At 39.5% G+C, this 20,756-nt stretch overlaps 1 protein-coding gene across 2 annotated transcripts in view; it reads right to left on the minus strand.

Moving 5' to 3' along the window:
* Positions 1-20,756, minus strand: part of BLMH (bleomycin hydrolase) — a 45,784-nt gene that overhangs the window by 11,942 nt on the left and 13,086 nt on the right. For both annotated transcript variants that reach the window (XM_003912555.4, XM_021928891.2), the window contains 5 exons: positions 14,252-14,407; positions 12,959-13,117; positions 12,780-12,847; positions 11,484-11,601; positions 6,828-6,897 (listed from right to left, as the gene is read on the minus strand). In XM_003912555.4, coding sequence (XP_003912604.1) covers positions 6,828-6,897; positions 11,484-11,601; positions 12,780-12,847; positions 12,959-13,117; positions 14,252-14,407 — 571 coding nt within the window. The remainder of the gene's footprint in view (positions 1-6,827; positions 6,898-11,483; positions 11,602-12,779; positions 12,848-12,958; positions 13,118-14,251; positions 14,408-20,756) is intronic.

A 20,756-nucleotide genomic window follows, 5' to 3' on the forward strand; every position in this document is an offset into this window, starting at 1 on the left:
AATGACCACTGTGACACAGCCAATATAGATAGGTTAGCCAGGATGCATACCCAGGTGGTCTGGCTCCAGATTCTGTGCTTAAACCTCCATCCTTCTTAAGCCAACGCAAACACACCTTGGAGATAATCTGGTGAAAATTATAGATCCTATCTACAGGTAAAAGCACATCTATACACAAAACTCTACTTTAGATATGACGAGATTTCTCTCTGAAGCAGATGCTTCATTGCAGGTTAAGAGCTCTGTCACACAGTCTGTCCTTGCCCACATAATGATAATCCTCTCTTAGTCACATACTTTGATCAGGAAGCACCAGTGAACTGGAGAGTACATGCTTCCTCTATTCCATCTACATACACTATTTCTCAGCCAAAGTCATACAGGCTTTTTGGTTAATAAAGATGTATGATGAAAAGCCCTTCTGAGAAGGCTGGGCACAGTGGCTCACACCTATAATCCCAGCACTTTGGGAGGCCGAGGTGGGCGGATCACTTGAGGTCTGGAGTTCGAGACCAGCCTGGCCAACAGGTGAAACCCTGTCTCTACTAAAAATACAAAACAAAAAACAAAACAAAAAAAAAACTGGGCACGGTGGTGGGCACCAGTAATCCCAGCTACTCAGCAGGCCAAGACATGAGAATCATTTGAACCTGGGAGGCAGAGGTTGCAGTGAGCTGAGACCACACCACCGCACCCCAGCCTGGGAAGACAGAGCAACACTCCGTCACAACAGTAACAACAGCAGCAACAAAAAGCCCTTCTGAAAGAACCCAGAATCCAGATTTGCTGGTAGCAGCACTTTTTCCCAAGCCTGGAGAGACATGAAACCCTCCAAGGTGACAAAACAAATTTGCATCTTGCCCTTTTCTCGGAAATCAGAAACCTGAGGTTTTTTTTTTTTTTTTTTTTTTTGAGACGGAGTCTCGCGCTGTCGCCCAGGCTGGAGTGCAGTGCAGTGGCCGGATCTCAGCTTACTGCAAGCTCCGCCTCCCGGGTTCACGCCATTCTCCGGCCTCAGCCTCCCGAGTAGCTGGGACTACAGGCGCTGCCACCTCGCCCGGCTATTTTTTGTATTTCTTAGTAGAGACGGGGTTTCACCGTGTTAGCCAGGATGGTCTCGATCTCCTGACCTCGTGATCCGCCCATCTCGGCCTCCCAAAGTGCTGGGATTACAGGCTTGAGCCACCGCGCCCGGCCAAACCTGAGGTTTTAAGTTCTACAATTCACTCTCGTTTCAGCAAGTCTGGCCCAACATTACCTATAATTTCCATTATTGTACTAGAGATCCAGAACTGAACCTCAAAGAGACCTACAAATAACTGATTGTCTTTTGTAAGTAATATATACTTTTAGGGAAGCTATCTGTGTCAAATTAAGAGATTTGAATTCCAATTCTCTCTCTGATTCTGTGGAACCCGAACAAGACACAACTGTCAGTAAGTTTTAGTTTCTTCACATAAAACCTGGGTATAATCACCCCCGTTCACATCCTGAGTTACTCTACTCTGACGTCATGAGGATAAATATATAGAAATTATTAGTGAACTTTGAATTCTCATGAAGCAAGATGCCCTGTAGCTTTATGTCTCGACTACCTCCAAAAGAAATATGGGCTGTTTATAACTCCTTAGATTTATATAACAGTATACAGTTTGAAAAATGCTTGCATATATTATTTCATTTGATGGCTACATACAAACTGTAGGAGCTCATAAAGAAACAAATTGTCCATGTTATTGATATAGAAATGTGACACTACAATGAGTTAAATTACTGCCCTGCATCTAAAATCAAGAATTAATTATTAGTAACTGTCTCTCAACTCACCTGGTTCTACAACATAGCATTATATGAAGAATATGATGGTTTTTATGCCTAGCTTTGAATATACCATCTCCAAAATCACATGTGGCAGTTTGGCTGGTGAGACAATTAAAGGTCATAATGTTGGTTTTTAGGAAGCAGCAGAAATCTAGATATAATCTGAATTGGTAACATGTTTCTTTCTAATCTCTAACATGCCAAATGCTCTTTAACTGAAACCATTTAGAGGCTCCTTTCTAGAAGGAAGTCTGAAAATTTTCCTAAAATGAAAGAAATCAGGAACAGAGAGGCTCATTTGTAAGAAAAGATTAAAAATGTGGGTTAAAAACAATTTCAAATGTTCATGTATCTGAAAGGAACAAAAGCAATGTGAAAAATGGAAAACTCATCTTGGTTCAAAATGAAAATCAGAAGAGACTGAATTTTTAAAGGTAAGTATTTTCCTTCAGTGAACATTGCAGAATTAGAAAATATCCCTCATATCTTCACTTAAAAGTTGTTACTTATCATATTGAGAAACTAGACCAAATAAGCATTAAGAACGATATTTTGATAATTTCACATTTAGAGCTCTGCTGTGTCAGGCTCTAGAAATGGAATACAATCTCATAACTAAGTGAACCAATCACAAAGAAGTAAAGTTTCATAGTAAGACTGGTTCATTAGAAAGACCATCTAGGAATTTTATTTACTGACTATCAAATACACTATTATTTGCATGACAGAATATTGATAACTACTGAAGGTGGGTGACAGGCATATGCAGGGTTCTTTAATACAATCCTGTTTACTTTATATATGTTTAAAGTTGTCCAAGATAAAAAGTTAAGAACTAAATAACCTTAGCTGGGTGCGGTGGCTCACGCCTGTAAACCCAGCACTTTGAGAGGCTGAGGTGGGCGGATCACAAGGTCAGGAGATCGAGACTATCCTGGCTAACCTGGTGAAACCCCGTCTCCACTAAAAAATACAAAAAATTAGCCAGGCATGGTGGGGAGCACCTGTAGTCCCAGCTACTCGGGAGGCTGAGGCAGGAGAATGGCGTGAACCTGGGAGGCAGAGCTTGCAGTGAGCTGAGATCGTGCCACTGCACTCTAGCCTGGGTGACAGAGCAAGACTCCATCTCAAAAAAAAAAAAAAAAAAAAAAAGAACGAAATAACCTTATTATAAAGCAGTATGGACAAAATTCAGGGAGGTTTTGGGTGGCTGCATAGTTTCTTACTTGCCTAAGTCACAAATGTGCTAACATGGGACAAACCCTCAGAGAATGCCCCATTCTTCACTCTTTACCCAGATTCCCAGCCACAAATGATGCTCTAGGGGCCTTTTCTCCCAGTGTCAGACATTTACATAACATCTCCAGGTCCTTCATACAGTTTTATATCCCCTCACCCACTGTTTCTGGTCACCAATGACCATGAACTGACCTGTTATTTCATGAGTGGATGACACGCTACTAGAACAGAGAAGCTGAGAAAAAGCACAGTTTAGTGGTTAAGAAAACTGGCTCTGGTATCAGGCCATCTGGGTTATAATTCTGGCTCTATCTTTACTAGCTAGGGGATCTGCAGGTCACTTTGGCTTAAAGATTAGGCTCTTCTCAGATGAATTTCTGACTAATAGTTAGAGGAATCAAAAGTGACTTCCTTGATTTTAAATTCTTAAATATTTTACAAAATATTTTTATCAATGTTTCAAAATGAAAGATAATATATCAAATCCCAAAGTCTGTTCCCTCATCTAATTGTGAAATCCATTTCTGATATGATCCATTAACAAGGTACAAAATGGATAGTCAAGTATTTTAAGAAGGAGGGGAGAAGAAACCTTCTGTCTATTTTATGAAACAGTCAGGTTATCTGTTACAAAACAGTTTCTGGGCAGGAGGGCCATGAACATAACCAATGGGGAGAACCAAAGCCAGGGCTGGGCAAAGGCAGCTTGCCCAGGTATCTTTGCTCTGTTTATCTCCAGCATGTATTATCAACACTGCTTTTTCAGAAACATCAATCTTAACAGTAAGAAATCCCAAAGAGAACAGCAACAAACTGTTAACAATGTTATCTACAGAAACAAAATCCCAGCAATGCTTCTTAAGGTTGTCATGTCTCCCAAGAGAGCATAAACAGAGGTCCTGCCTCAGACGTGCCAGCCAATGTCCACTAGGATGACAGACAAGAAGGCCCTGCTGGGGTAAACACATATTGCCAACATAATGACATACTATGCGCTCTCCTAAGGTCAGGCCAAGTGTGCCAATTAAATTAGATCATGTTTTCTTTCCTTCCTTCCTGTTAAGTTAGAAAGAACATTACCAAGAAATACATGAGAATAATTTATTTTGGCTTGAATGAATGATTCCCTGCCTCCACTCCAGTTCTGTTTCTTATCTTTTGGCTCTCTACTGAAATGCTTTGCTGTGTATAATCACGGGCATTTCAGTTATTTGAGAACAAAAAAGTTAATCTTTACTAGATAGCTGCAGATTTCACTAAGAAGGTTTATAGAAGAGTTACAGGGATAGCAAGATCCTGTATTATACAGTTCTCTCAGCATAATAACGAAATGAGTTAAGTTAGCAGAAGCAAAACTTTTAAGAGGTAAAGCTAAATGGAAAAATTATATACAGTAAAGTGACCTAAAATTAAGTATTTAGGTTCAAAATAATAAAGACAGTAACTCACACTACATAAAACACATTTTCCTGATTTTACAAGTGTTTATCCTCTATTAACCAGATAACACTACTATCTTCACACTCACTATTACAGATGGAAAAATATCGCAGCAAGCTGACGGATCCAGGCTCTTCTAAACAAATATAACTTTAGTTCTTCTCATAGGTGGTAAGCTACATGATAACAAACCCAATTAGACCAGAAATGAAACAGAAGCTGCAGGGGGTTCACTGGAAGCAACAGGAAACTTTAACTCAGTATCTTATGTTTGCTACAAATAATCAAATTCAAATTTAAGACAAGTATCCATCTCTTCACTATCGCCAACTTACAGATACGACTAAATTGTGAGTTATTTTTACTCTGTCTGCTAGCTTTGCTGAGGTTTAAACCCTTCTCTATTTGACCCTATTGTGTATTTGTCTCAAAATAAAATTAACCTTACAAGAAACTGCCCATTTTAAAATGTTGCATTCTAATTCATAATAGTTAACTTTGGCACCCCTGAAATCACAGAACAATTATAGACATCACAGAAGGTAGACATGCAACTATCTGATGATGAAGAGAAACGCAGTAACAGCATTTGTATTTGTTTACATATAAACACCGGGCTGCTGAGTTTCACAGCAGATTCCAGGGACAGTCAGCCAAAACCCACCAGTGATTTTTCTCATAGGGAGATGAAAAGCCCTAGAATGACAAATAAATGGTCTTCAGATTCTGGCTATCATATACAAGCCTGTGCTGCCCAATCAGCATACTAAAGTGCTGTCAAGTTCAAAACTTAGCTTAACAGACTCTTCTAAAACAGCAATTTTCAAATACAAGCTATGGAAGTGAGATACGCTCACGTCCAAACCTCCGCACCCCGTCCTCTACCTTTTACCCTTGGAAATCCTAGCGCTGTGAGGAACATAGCTGGAAAATCACTATTCTAAACACAGAGAGGGGCAACAACAAGGAGTTGCTAAAGTCTCTTTTTCTTTCTTTTTTAAAAAATAAAATGCCTAATTCCTGTTGGGTAAAATGTATGCTCAAGTTTGTTTCCAAGTATCTCTGCATGTCAATTCTCTGGCTTTCCTACCTGCTTTCTCTCAGTTTTCTAACTAGTCTACTAAGCTGCAGTTAATGTTTTTCCTAGCCAGAATTCATTGGTTAAAAGAAAAAGGACTCTGGGGAAGAGCTGGCTACAAAATGCCCCCAGCACACACACATCTACGTGTTCATATGTACACATATGCCATGGTGGTCACCACTTTTGGTTTGGAACCCTAAAAATTAAAGTGTAAAATCTCCTTCAAAAGCTATTACTAAAGACAGCCTTTAAAAATATGGTCTCAAAATTTTACAATAATACACCCTAAACTGTTAATCAATGGTGATCTCTAGGCGGTTGGATTATTAGAGACTTTTTATCTATATTTTAAAATTTTTCCACAACTCACATATTATCTGTTATTTTGTTTAGTCTACCTAGTGTAAGTTATGACTTCTCCCTAGGTTTTGATTTGTCAGTATAAAAAAGTTCTAAGTGGTAAGCAAAGTGTTCATTTCCACTTTAGGCAATGGTAACTTCTACGGAGTCTCTAATAAATGCCTAAAGAAAGCTTCTTGCCAGTCCCATTCTCCCATATAGAAGGCTTCTGACTTTCTAGAGTACTGATGTAGTAGATGAAAATACATCAAGGCTGGGTGCAGTGGCTCACACCTGTAATCCCAGCACTTTGGGAGGCCGAGGAGAGGAGATCATGAGGTCAGGAGATTGACACCATCCTGGCTAACACGGTGAAACCCCGTCTCTACTAAAAATACAAAAAATCAGCCAGGCGTGGTGGCGGGTGCCTGTAGTCCCAGCTACTCGGGAGGCAGAGGTAGGAGAATGGCGTGACCCTGGGAGGTGGAGCTTGCAGTGAGCTGAGATCTGGCCACTGCACTCCAGCCTGGGTGACAGAGCGAGACTCAGTCTCAAAAAAAAAAAAAAGAAGAAGAAAATGCATCAAACGCCATACAGCAAGTGTCCTGGCAAGGGCACTCAACCTCAACCTCCTCACTAGCCAAGTGGTCTACAAAGAGGGGAGGATTAACATAGTTTGGAACAAATGCAGCACATAGCGGTCTCAGAGTCAACCTGGGAGTTCAGGCACGCCATAATGGTCAGGGGAATTCTGGGGGCAAATCAGATCCTCAGATTTTTCTGTAGAATAGTCTAGTCAGTGAGCCAATTACTGAGAAATCCTCCACACTAGAGCAGCTTGACACCGAGAAAGGCAGAGTAGAGCAGGTTCAGTCACCTGGAGTTAGTATTACCAAACTGAGCTCACCTTTGTGGCCATGGTCTTCACCCCATGAATTCTCCACTCTCCATTTTGTGAAAGCACCATCCTGATCATCCTGCAAAAAAGTGGATGATGGTGAGTAGTATGAAGCCAGATTCTCCTTGCTGAGGTGTCATATAATTTTAGCTCTTCTGTAGCCACTTGAAAGAAACAGCCTGCTCTATACAGGCAGGATGTACTTGGTCAGGGCCATAAGTTTCCTACTATCACTAAAGGGATAGATACTCTCAATAGAAATGGAATTTGAATCTCTTGGGGTAAAAACATAATAAACTAACAAAGCAATAAATACTATTTCATCCTTTCTATTCTATTCTATACATAAAATAAGCATGTAAAAATGCTACTTGACTATGAAAAACTGTATTAAGCTACTAAAAGCAGTAAACACCATTTGAAGCTAGGGATTCTTGCTTTTAATCAATCAATATTGATTAAAGCAAATGCATCCTACTTTATTTTAGGAATAATTCTAAAACCTGGTCAGCCTTTTTTAAACAAAACAAAATAAACTCATCATCTGCCTGATTTTCTACTTGGGGAAACCAAATAATGATACTCTCCAAATGCATTCTTTTACTGATCCAGTTACACAAATATTGAATTTCATAGAAGTGACTGAATGGCAAAGCAAAAGTAAAAAGACCATTTTCATAAACAAAAGCCAGGCAGTTCTACTTTTCTCCTTCTTCCATCTTCATTATTAACATAAGCTCAATTTTTGTCTTCTTAAAGGTACAGTGATACTCATCATGATAACCTTCATTTACAGCCTTTACTACAGTGACACAGAGAGAGACAAGAGGAATGCTCCATTTGGGAAAAGACTTCTCTTTCATGTTTATTCAGGACATTTACTGATGTCAAAGCAACTTAAATCTTTGTAGCATGAGAAAAGCACTGACTCCTGTATTATCGCCTAATGATTTCATCTGTCAACTCCCACTTGCAAATAACTATATGATGAGTCTCATCTATATGGGATCTGGTTCTCTTTGGCTCTGCTAACCCAAACACTCCACTCTTGGCAGTTTTCTTGGATCTCAGTAATTTTCTGTCTCACAAATAGCGCCAACAAACTCACAAGTTTCAGACACCCTTACCTGTACTAATCCTTACTCTTTGCCCCCAAAATCCTTTAAAACCATATCGTTATATACTATACATTCTGCAGCTGGCATATATCTGTTTTGGTTTTCCATTCCTCCCACTGTAGTCCAACTTTACTTTCCTTTTAAATATCACTGTTAGAATCAATGTCATCTAAAGCGATATAGTTACTTGTATTCTCAGTCTTAAAATGGTTCCTATGTTTTCCCGTTGGCCAATGAATTCCTGGAGTGACCTAGATCAAATTGTTCTCTGGGTCATCTACAATTACAAAATTATTAATACCTGGAACTCCCTTATAGGGATTCCATGATATCAGCGACAAAAGAAAGAAAATTGTGGAACTACAACCACTAGTATGCATTTACCTCTGTACTATTACTCAAGTGCAGTTCAAACTCGTTTTTGGGATCAAAAACTCTAGTGGAATGAAGAGAAAATGTTCAATATAAAATTCTTGTTAAAATAATATAAATTCTGCTTTATACCATTAGCACGTAAGGTAGCTCCATTTTCCTAAGGAAATAAACCATGCTAATCAAAGAACGGAAGTTCCCAAGAAAATGACAGTGGTATTCATTATTTTTATCTCTGAAAAATAGGAATATTCTGTAAGAGAGACAGAAATGATAAAAAGCAGAATTTCTCTTGGAAATTACAACAGGTATTGTTGGTTTGTTTAAAAAAAAAAAAAAACAACTCTCGGCTGGGCACAGTGGCTCAAGCCTGTAATCCCAGCACTTTGGGAGGCCAAGGGAGGTGGATCACTTGAGGTCAGGAGTTCAACACCAGCATGGTGAAATCCTGTCTCTACTTAAAAAAAAAAAAAAAAAAAATTAGCCAGGCCTGGTGGTGCATGCCTGTAGTCCTAGTTACTCGGGAAGCTAAGGCAGGAGAAGAGCTTGAACCCAGGAGGTAGAAGTTGCAGTGAGCTGAGATTGTGCCACTACACTCTAGCCTGGGCAACAGAACAAGACTCAGTCTCCAAAAAAAAAAAAAACAAAGACAAACTCTATATAGTTTAAAAATTTATTTAAAGAGCTTTAGTTTAGTTATAAAGCACCCTTATTTGAAAAACCTTTTCATGTATTTTATTTATTTATTTATATATATATTTTTGAGACAGAGTCTTGCTCTGTCACCCAGGCTGGAGTGCAGTGGTGCAATCTTGTCTCACTGCAACCTCCGCTTCCCAGGTTCAAGGAATTCTCCTGCCTCAGCCTTCAGAGTAGCTGGAATTACAGGTGCATGTCACCATGCCCAGCTAATTTTTGTATTTTTAGTAGAGGCAGGGTTTCACCATGTTGGCCAGGCTGGTCTTGAAGCCCTGACCTCAAGTGATCCTCCCGCCTCGGGCTCCCAAAGTGCTGGGATTATAAGCGTGAGACACAGTGCCCAGCTAAAAACCTTTTTTTAAAAAATTATTTATTTATTTATTTTGGGACAGAATCTCACTCCATCGCCCAGGCTGGAGTGCAGTGGCATGATCTTGGTTCACTGCAACCTCCACCTCCCAGGTTCAAGCAATTCTCCTGCCTCAGCCTCCCTAATAGCTGGGATTACATGCTTGTGCCACCATGCCCAGCTAATTTTTGTATTTTTAGTAGAGACAGGGTCTCACCATGTTGGCCAGGCTGGTCTCGAACTCCTGACCTCAGGTGATCCTCCCGCCTCGGCCTCCCAAAGTGCTGGGATTTCAGGCATGAGCCACTGAACCCGGTCTAAAAAACCTTTTATAACCTAACTTTATGTTTGTTTATAATTCAAATGTGAGAATTTTGTTAAATTGGGGTGATAACACTTTTAAATCACCTTTTGCTATTTTAAAATGGCTTTTCCTGATCTACATAAGTAATGCAAATTATACTCCACACATTCTCTTGGGTAACCCTGAAAACCTGTTTCTTGGTGTGGGAGTCTCGCTAACTACAGAGCTGAGATTATCGACGAATGGAATAATGAGGAAAACAGCTCGCTGGTTTGTAAGACCTCAATCTTTACATTTATTTATGAAAACTACATGAGGATCAGAAATATCAGCATTAAGACTGCCTCTTAAGTTCAGGGCACCTTTATACCATACTGTTTGATCTCATATAAAACTGAGAATACCTCAGAGTTCTACTGCTTAAAGCACTAGCCTTATAATTTGCAGGAATGTAATTAAACCTTTAAGACCAAGTTTTGAATACGGAGAGAGCACAGGGATCTTACATGCTGTGGGGTTGAAAGGGCACCCTTCAAGTGAAGTAGTTGGAAGAGGTGAGAAAAAGGTACAGACAGAAAACGCCATTCCACTCACAATTCTGCATAGAGTATAAAAAACAAATCAGGACTTTTAGATAGGCTAGTTATGAAAATGTGGCATAATGATATGCTAAGATATTTCTGAACATTTTAAAGATCATAAGTCTAGTGGATAGGATAGCAAAAACAATTCTCTATCAAACTATTTTCTAGCCGGGCACAATGGCTCACGCCTGTAATCCCAGCATTTTGGGAAGCCGAGGTGGGCACATCACCTGAGGTCAGGAGTTTGAGACCAGCCTGGCCAACATGGCAAAACCCCATTTCTACTAAAAATACAAAAAATCAGCTGGGCGTGGTGGCAGGCGCCTGTAATCCCAGCTACTCACAAGGCTGAGGCAGGAGAATCTTTTGAGCCTGAGAGGTGGAGGTTGCAGTGAGCTGAGATCACGCTACAGCACTCAAGCCTGGATGACAGAGTGAGTGAGACTCCGTCTCAAAAAAAACAAAAACAAAACAAAAACAAACCCAAAACTATTTTCTAGAACAATTTATGCAAGGTAGTTATTCTGTGAGTTTCCAGGAATTAGGTTAGAAAGAGAATATTTTTGCTTGTGGTGGTAAGGAATTAAAGTAGTTCAAGTTCTTCCTTCCTGATGATCCCTGAGCACAGAGGGGAAAATATCTATTTTTACTGACTGGAAGTGAGGAGTTTATTTGCGAAAGATAAAATTTCAGTTGTTTCCAACTGTGTATCCTAGAAAAAGCGGTATTACTATACACACTATTTCACAGGAAATTCAAAATACTTTATATCCAATTTCCTGAAGCTCTGTATATAACTAGTAATGGGTATGGAGTCCACAAATTACTGTTATTGACATTTTACTGCAGAAGAATCTGAATGACAAATGAAGGGAAATCTGAACATACATCATCAAGATATGAACACTTTCAGGGCACATTTTGATTCCTTATAAAGCAGAAGTTACCTTCTCTCAAGTTCCCTTGCTGACTTCTCTTTACACCATGACTTTCCAAAGTTACACAGTTACTTGGTCGTTCCCTGCTGACCCGAATTCTCTTCATAGAAAGTTTCTATTTTTATATTACCTCTAAGCACGCAGTCAAGCCCCAAGTGACGCAGGTACAATGTCTTACTTGGAAACTAACTTTTAACAGAAATCATATACACTATAAATGAAGCTATGTTGGGTAAACAGTCTGCAGGAGAATGTAGATCCATCTGTGCAAACACTCCAGCAGGCATGCTGAGGGTCATACCTTCTCTGAGACAGCAGTGAAGGTCATGGCGTGGGTCATAAGTGACTCACCAAAAGTCAGCCTCTCTGCTTTATTCATGTTCTTCAAGGAGACACCAAACACTAACTCATGGTCATAGCTGTAAAAAGAATGATAGTACAAAATAAAGGGAGTATGATCATAGGGAAAACTGGCTTTTGGTTGTAAAAGGAATTCAGAAGAAACTGAAGGGGCTCAACAGCTCCAAATAAATAAGGCTCTAGCTGCAGCTCTTCAGAAAGAATATGGAACATGCAGAACTTAGTCTCTCAGTGGGAGTCCATTCTCTACGTGTCACAAGTGTATGCAGGAAAAAAAGGAGATGATTAAACATAAATTCTCCACATCAGAAGCTGACAAGTTTACATTGTCATTGAGGCAAGAAAATTTTAAAAAATAATGAAAAAAGCTTTTGAAGTAACTTCTTAGAAAACTGGTCTCTTTTGAGCTGGTAGAACCAACCAGTTTCTGAATTCATTTAAATCATTGCTGATTAAAATTTAAATAAATAATGCCCAAAATATTGGGGAATATTTTTGCATAAGCACTACACTCACACTGTTAAATACAAAGAAACAAAAGCCAAAATACATGTGAGAGATATCCTTGCGTGTTCTAGTTAGTGTGAGAGACACACTTGGGAGTTGCATCTACCTGCTTTCAAAAATTTTTTAAACCTCATTAATTCTCTTTTTAGCAGATTTCTCTGACTATCAAGATATTTACTCAACTTCCTACAAGTAACAACTACTTAAAAGTAACCCTAAAATGGAGAATGGTGAACTGTCAAGGTATCTTATATGATTTAGTTTACAAATTAACCTTCATTGTCATAAATGACCAGGAGGAATGCTTTAAAGTATGCATGCAAATTAGTCCCACTTGTCACAAAGACAAAATACTCAGCCACTAAAGTAACACAGCAAATGGGAGCCCTGCAAAATCTTTCATTACATTCCCAAATGTACTGAACACATTTACACAGTACTCAATTATTTTTTTAAAGTGTCTTTCTCATAGAGGATGGCTTTTTAGGAACACTCAACGATTTCTACTCAGATAGAAAGTATTGTGATCTTGATGTCTCGGGTTAGAGTATTTAAGTATGTGGAGTTTCTGCTATGAATCCTCAAACTCTACAGGATGCAAAGAAAGAGACTCGCCCTTAGGCCAACTTTCACCTTTGGATGAACCTCGGCAGAGTCATTTTGTACCAAGAGCACACTCTAACAGCAACAACCCACAAATGACTTTCTATTTTAAATTTCCTGCACTCACAGATTCATGTCACTGAGGCCCAGCTTGCCATTGAAGTGTTTTCCAACATCACAGCCAAACCACACAGCCTAGAAACAGAAGAGAGAGGAAGAAAGTCAACATAACCCCATCTTCCTATTATACCAAAGAAGTAAAAGATGTTTTAACCCCAATGTGCAAAATACAAAAACAATACCAACCTCTCCATCTTTGATGGAGGCAGCAACCATCTTTTTCAGGAAGTCAATGGGCTGGTTGTTGTATAGAGTTTTTCTCCCTCCAACCATATTGCTTAAGTATTCCACCGTGTAAAGTTTGTTGTACTTGTGCTGGGGCCTAGGGTCATTCACTAAACAAATCTATCGAGAGCAAAAACATATTGATTAGGGCATAAAACCAGGAATGTCAAGCAACACACAGCTCTCCTCTAGGTTCATGTTTGCATCAAGCTCATCATCTCTGCCTACAAGCTAAGTACTACAGCCACATTGTTAAGTAACAAAGAAACAAAAAGTGACAAAATACATGTGAGAGAAGTCCTTGCTTATTCTGATTCCTGTAAGAGACACACTTAGGAGACGCATCTACCTGTTTTTCCCACTAGCAAGAACTGCTCCAAAAGCAATTTTTTTTTTTTTTGAGACAAAGTCTCACTCTGTCACCCAGGCTGGAGTGCTGTGGCACCATCTCGGCTCACTGCAACCTCTGCCTCCTGGGTTCAAGTGATTCTCCCGCTTCAGCCTCCCAAGTAGCTGGGATTACAGACGTGCGCCACCACGCCTGGCTAATTTTTGTATTTTTAGTAGAGGCAGAGTTTCACTATGTTGGCCAGGTTGGTCTCAAACTCCCAAACTCAGGTGATCCACTCACCACAGCCCCACAGTGTGCTGGGACTACAGGCGTGAGCCACCGCACCCGGCCCTCAAAACTCATTTTGAAAAATTACATGCACTGAGTAAGAAAAACTGGAGAGCTAATCACAAGGCCCCTGCTCTCAAGTTATGAGACAGGCATCTGCTTGGAAGAGGATCAAGAAGCCAATAAAAGGAAGAGGCTCTGATCATCCTGGTAGGCAGATGAGGAAGACCTAAAGGGAACAGGAAAAATGAAGATTGCTCCCTTCAACAAGAGAGTTCCCCAAGGGGACCTCAGTGCAAAAGTGCTCTGACTCCATGGTAAGAAATACCCGATACACTTTCGTTGTCTTTGCACTTGAGAATGATTCTGGTACTACACAGGAGCGTATGTGGGAATTAAAATCACTGCTGGCTTACAGTTTAAAAAGTCTCTGAAGAGGAACACTGGGGAAAGGCTGATAAATCCTGGCACCACCAACTTCATTAGCTACATAAAATACTTCTAAGGAAGTGGGGAAAAATGTTTGCTGTCTAGTTTGATACTCATGCATGCTAACCAAGAATCTTATACCATTCCCTGTGATTAACAGCCATTTGAAAGTAAACAGCCAGTGACTACCAGTGCCATTCACCAACCTTATCTTCCATATTGAAGAGTGGCTTGACATGCTCCCTGTAAAACTCCAAGGGTGTTATGGGGCCAATCTTCTGATAATTTTTATCTTTGTCTCGATACTCCCAGGTGAATGTCTCTGGTGGATTACCCAAACAGATGCACACCACTCGGAATATCTGGAAGAGAGGAGGAGGAAAGGTGAGAAATGGCTAGGGGGAAATGTTCTTTTTTTCACCTCTTCTTTTTCCTTAAGCTTAGGAAACACAAGAAGTTAGTGGCTAAATTCAAGCTAAAAATTTCACAAGAAATCTAATACTGCGTCAAAAATTAGAAAGCTGATGTCTGAGATTTGGTACCAGTCAACTTATGAGTTCTCAAATAAACACTGTGAACAATGCAATTCTGAAATGTTAACATTTAGTGCTTAGTACTTGTCCTGAAAATTAAAACTTCCTTAGCCAAGAATCTGCCTACCATTGATACCCAGCAAGATCTGAGTTGCTGCTCTGCTGATTATTTTTCAAGTAACAAATAATGACAAATTTTATAAATGGATTTCCTTCCCTTTATACATTGATGTTTTCCTTATTACAACAGGTGTCTCTACTTATAGGAAAGTAACTAATTTTTCAGCTGCAGTTGGATGACAATGCCTATTAAAAGTATTAGAAGAGGAGGTCTAGGTGCAGTGGTTCATACCTATAATCCCAGCACTTTGGGAGTCTGAGGTTGGAGGATCGCTTGAACTGAGGAGTTCAAGACCAGTCTGGACAACGTAGTGAAATCCCATCTTAAAAAAGAAAAAAATCAGCTGGACGCGGTGGCTCATGCCTGTAGTCCCAGCTGCTCAGGAAGCTGAGGTAGGAGGATCGCTTGAGCCCAGGAGGCAGAGGCTTCAGTGAGCCATGATCGTGCCACTACACTCCAGCCTGGGTGACAGAACAAGACCCTATCTTAAAAAATACAAAAATTAGGGGCACATGTTCTCAGGATCTCCTGAGGGCTGAATCATGGTTTAAAAAAAAAAAAAGTACAAACATTAGCCAGGCGTGGTAGCCTGAGCCTGTGGTCACAACTACTCAGGAGGCTGAGGTGGGGTGACCACTTGAGTCCAGGAGGCAGAGGTTGCAGTGAGTTGAGATCACACCACTGCACTCCAGCCTGAGTGACAGAGTGAGGACCCTGTCTCATAAATAAAAAGAAAAGGAGTAACTTTTAGTAATAAGGTATAATTTTTTGGGTTGTGAGACAACATATTTTCTAATGATGTCACAACACCTTCAAGTTAACATCATTACAATCCAAGGATATATTTTATATTTTTTTCATTTTATAGAAATGCAAAAATAAGGCTGGGTGCAGTGGCTCACGCCTGTAATCCCAGCCCTTTGGGAGGCTGAGGCAGGTGGATCATGAGGTCAGGAGTTCAAGACCAGCCTGGCCAACATGGTGAAACCCCGTCTCTACTAAAGATACAAAAAACAAAAAACAAAAAAAACTAGCTGGTCATGGTGGCATGCGCCTATAATCCCAGCTACTTAGGAGGCTGAGGCAGGAGAATCGCTTGATCCCAGGAGGCAGAGGTTGCAGTGAGCTGAGATCATGCCATTGCACTCCAGCCTGGGTGACAGGGTGAGACTCCATCTCAAAAAAAAAAAAAAAGCAATGCAAAAATAGAAAAAGAGATACACCCTGCACAAGGACAGAATAAAAGTATTTCATCTTCTATATCAAATGTCCTTCTTTTTAAAAACATAACACTATGATCGGCCTCTCCCTTTTGCATCCACAGTCACCACCCTGATCCAATCATCTACTACCTGCATTATTTACGCCACACATTTGTATCTGCTATCACATTCAAGAGAAACAGATTTTATATTTACCAAGTGTGCCTATTTTGTGCCAGATACTATGTACTTGCTAGGTCCACTTCATTCTCGTAATACCCTCTCAAGGTATATTTCCCTCCACTTCCGCTTCACCTTGTTTTTTCTTCTTTTTTTTTTAATCAGAGATTGAGACACAAAGAAACCAAATAATTTACTTAAAGTCACACAGCCAGCAAGTGGAAAACCACAATCTAAACTGAAGTCACATGCTGTCAACGACAACAACAACAAAGTATTGCTCCTTGGCTACAGGATTTAAAAAGGGAAGATGTACTGACCGTCTACTTTGCTGTACTATCTTTCATTACCATATCTCTTAAGCCTCTCAACAAAGATGGTGGATATTATCCCCCTTTTACAGATAAGGAAATCCAGGTTCAGGGAAATAAATCACTTTCTGGAAGTCATAGAGCCAGTAAATGGCAGTATCAGGATTTGAACTCAGGGCTGACTTTAATATGCTGTTTCCAAAGTCCATCTATTTGCCATTTACTGTAACTTTCTAGTTTTCATATAACTTGTCTCTCATAAAAGATTATACACTTCTTAAAGATAAGAACCAGATCATGGATACTTCGTGTCCTTTATAGCATCTAGCAATGCTGGCGACATGACATAGATATACCAGCTGATCTGAACATTGTTCCATTCTCCATATCACCATAGGAGAATTTTAAAAGGACTACTTTTCTCAACTCACGTCCCTGTTGAAGATCCAATGTTTCCTTACTACCTCCCACAACAAATCCAAACTCCGTGACCTAATTCCTTTTTCTTACTTTTTAACTTAGGCGTAACATATGTTAAGTGTGTAAAACACACTAACAATTCGTTTTTTAAAAACATACATATATATCCATGTAACCATCATTCACATCAATATACATAACATTTCCAGGCTCTGGAGGTTCTCTGGTCCCTTTGCTGTTAAGTAACCCACAACTTCCACCAGATCACCACTATTTTTACTTTATAACCATTGATTAGTTTTGCCTGTCCTTTAACTTCGTATAAAAGTATCCATAGAACATATCTTTTGTGTCTGGTTTCCTTTGGCTGACATAATGTCTGTGAGATTCACACACATTGCTGTGTATGTCAGCAATCTGTTCTTCACTGCTGTGATTCTATCTTAACAGAAGCAAGTTAACTTAGAGAAGAAGTTATGCTTGCCTGTCGTTTTGTTTTGTTCTGTTTTCCAAGATAGAACCTTCCTTTATTAAGATTTACTGTGTGTGTTATGAGCCTGAACATTTGGTCATTAAACCATCTCTCTTTTAACATTATATCCTTCTCAAGTTGGTTTCTACCACAGAAAGGAGGCAGAGTATCACATAAGCAACTGTAATTGAGTTACTCTAGCCAAGGATTAATGAGCTCTGTTTGGGATTCACAGTCATTTTGCATTTGCTCAGTGCCAAGACTACAAATGACAACTTTAGGCATCTGTCATTATGAAGAAGACATTGCCACTGGTAACTATGGTCAACTCAATGGGTATGGAGTCCACAAATTACTGTTATTGACATTTTACTGCAGAAGAATCTGAATGACAAATGAAGGGAAATCTGAACATACATCATCAAGATATGAACACTTTCAGGGCACATTTTGATTCCTTATAAAGCAGAAGTTACCTTCTCTCAAGTTCCCTTGCTGACTTCTCTTTACACCATGACCTTCCAAAGTTACACAGTTACTTGGTCTAAGAACATACTTAGATTAGAAAGGTTTTAAAGACCTAAACGATGTGTATTTTCAACTAGTAACTATTGTTACATGTGTATCTACATGTAGTAATGGAATCATTTCGATCAATTCTCAGTTATCCAAGGGTGGTAAAATCAGCTCAGCCAGGCTCTGGCCAAAAAAGGAGACGCAAGGCCAGGTCCAATTAAGATGAAGATAACTAAGTGAATTTCTGTTTACTTTTAAACATATTCTAAAGATAAATACAAATGTTTTACACTATAATTTGCAAAATACCTTATTATGTACTTGACTCCCTATTTAAAGTAAAAAGGGTTAAATTCCTCCTTCTCCCAAATACTTTAGAGGAAATCTGCATTTCTGCTATCTAAATGAATTCTACAGTGAGTCCTTTTGTAAGACAATACTTATGACCTTCACATATATTTTATAAATCTGAATTTTAATAGATATAATTAAGGCATAAGTAAGGATAAGGGTGATATTTCTTTCTTTTAGATTTTAGTAAAACTTTGTAACTTGAGATATGCTGCATTGCTTTATACTATTTGTTTACCATGACTATAAATTATCCAAAGTCATTAATACTTAAGTCAGTCTGTAACACTCTGTAAGGAGTATCTGACTCTGAGCCAAACAACACTAGTTAATTAAATAAGCTCCCATTAAAAAAAAAAAAAAAATGCTCTGAAGAATAATTTCCATGGTCTCTGATACTAAATTTTTTTGATAAGAGACTCTGCAGTTCTGAAATAACATTCCCTGGGCAGTGAGCTTTAGATATCCAAGTCTGCTCTCTGGTGGGCAACACTGGAGTGTCACCTGCTTCTCACAAGATCTATTTGGCATTCAGCACAGAAAAAGATGCTGGACATTGAACACAAGAGATTATATTGAATTGAATAAAATAAGAGTACAACCACATCCCTCAGAATATAATTACACATTAAATTAATATTAAAACCAACAATTAGCCCATTTAGGGAAATGTATTTGTGACTTTAATTGAAATTGCTCACTTCCCATCCCAGTACTTCACATCTTTTCTCCTTTACTTTTCCCCATTGCATTTATCTTCTGACATATTATATGTCTTATACACTTGTCTTTCCCTACTAGAACATCAACTACACAAAGGTAGGTATTCTTTTCTGCGTTGTTCACTGTTCAATCTCCAATGCCTAGAATAGTGTCAGGTACATATATTAAGAAATATTTACCGAACACATGACTCCTTTTTTGTGGGGCGGAGCAGGGGACAAAGCCTCACTCTGTCACCCAGGCTGGAATGTGGTGGCATGATCTTGGCTCGCTGCAACCTCTGCCTCCCAGGTTCAAGCGTTTCTCATGCCTCAGCCTCCCAAGTAGCAGGGATTACATGCATGCGCCACCCACCATGCCTGGCTAATTTTTTGTATTTTCAGTAGAGACAAGGTTTCACCACGTTGGCCAGGCCAACGTGATCCACCTGCCTCCCAGAGTGCTGGGATTATAGGCGTGAGCCACCACGTCCAGCCCCACATCCAGCCCCGGGCACTTTTGTCATTTCAAACCAAATTTAGAACCAAACTGATAAAGGGTGTGGACTTGGAATATGGACTTTCCAAAATGCTGGAAAGCTGAAGGCAAAGATATACATGGCTCAATGACACCTGGCAACAGATTCTGCTCTTCCTCAACTCCTTAAACAAATAATGATGTGATCCTATTAATTCTGAATCTGGTTTAAAAAGAACAGAAGCAGCCAATGTTTCTAATTATTCCCTTAAATATAGATTACTGAGAAAGGTCCCCTAAACTTGTGATACGAGTCCCAGAGTATAAAGGACAGCCTGCCCAAAATTGAGCTAAATTTTTTGATTGATGGAGACCCTTCGCTGATACCCTGGGGGCAGGTGTATGTCAAGGGAAGCTATGCTGAGTGCATCTGTACCTGTCTCTTGGGGCCATTTGTCTTCTGATTAAGATTTTGTATCTTTAGCTAATTAAATAGGGAACTTAAACTAACTTACAACAATGTGGATTATATATAGTCCCTTTCTAGCAACCTATAACTGGAAAAACTGCAGCTGGTGCCAGAAAGGTCCAAGCCCTATTTCCAGTTTAAATATATTTCATAAGAAGGTGAATTATAAAGAAGGGTCTTTCCTCTCAAGTCTCATTTTATAAAGGAGCTCCACTGTAACTGATCTCTAAAAATATTTTCAGGCCAGATGCAGCGGCTCATGCCTGTAATCCCAGCATGTTGGGAGGCTGAGGTGGGAGGATAACTTGAGCCTGGGAGGTTGAGGCTGCAGTGGGCTGTGATCGTAACACTACACTCCAGCCTGGGCAACAGAGCAAGACATTATCTCAAAAAAATAAAAAAATAAATCTCTCTAATGGAGAGATCTGTTTATTTTAAACGACTTGCTGAAGTACAACACGGTAAAAGCAGCGGAATCAGGAGAGAAAGGTAAAAGAATGAGACATGAAATAAGGGGAAAGTAAGTGTAGATCCCAACTTAAAGACAAATGATACAGGACTTAAGTTAATTCCCATACCCATGACAGACATCAAATGAGAGGAAGAAGGAAAGATGCAGCAGTTGAGAGTAAGGCATAAATCTTAGAAGCCTGAGAACCTGAAACAGTTTTTTAAGGCAGCTACAGGCAGACACAGAAAGAAGGAGAGGTTAGAATAGTAAGGTAGTTCGAAGATGACAACCAAACTACTTGAAAGACAGCAAAACTTCATGTCATTCTTCTGCTCAAAAATCTTCCTGACTTCTCATTGCCTGTTGAATTGGGGCAAACTCTCATGCTTGTACTCTAAGTTCTTATCTATGTCTAATTTTACCTTTCCACTGTTAAGGCTAAAAGATTTCAGTGCTTGAAACCACCGCAGAAGAGACAGAATCTTAAGTCTTCATTTGTATTTGCA

Source organism: Papio anubis, chromosome 17 (assembly GCF_008728515.1).
Source record: "Papio anubis isolate 15944 chromosome 17, Panubis1.0, whole genome shotgun sequence".
NCBI classification, from domain to species: Eukaryota; Metazoa; Chordata; class Mammalia; order Primates; family Cercopithecidae; genus Papio; species Papio anubis.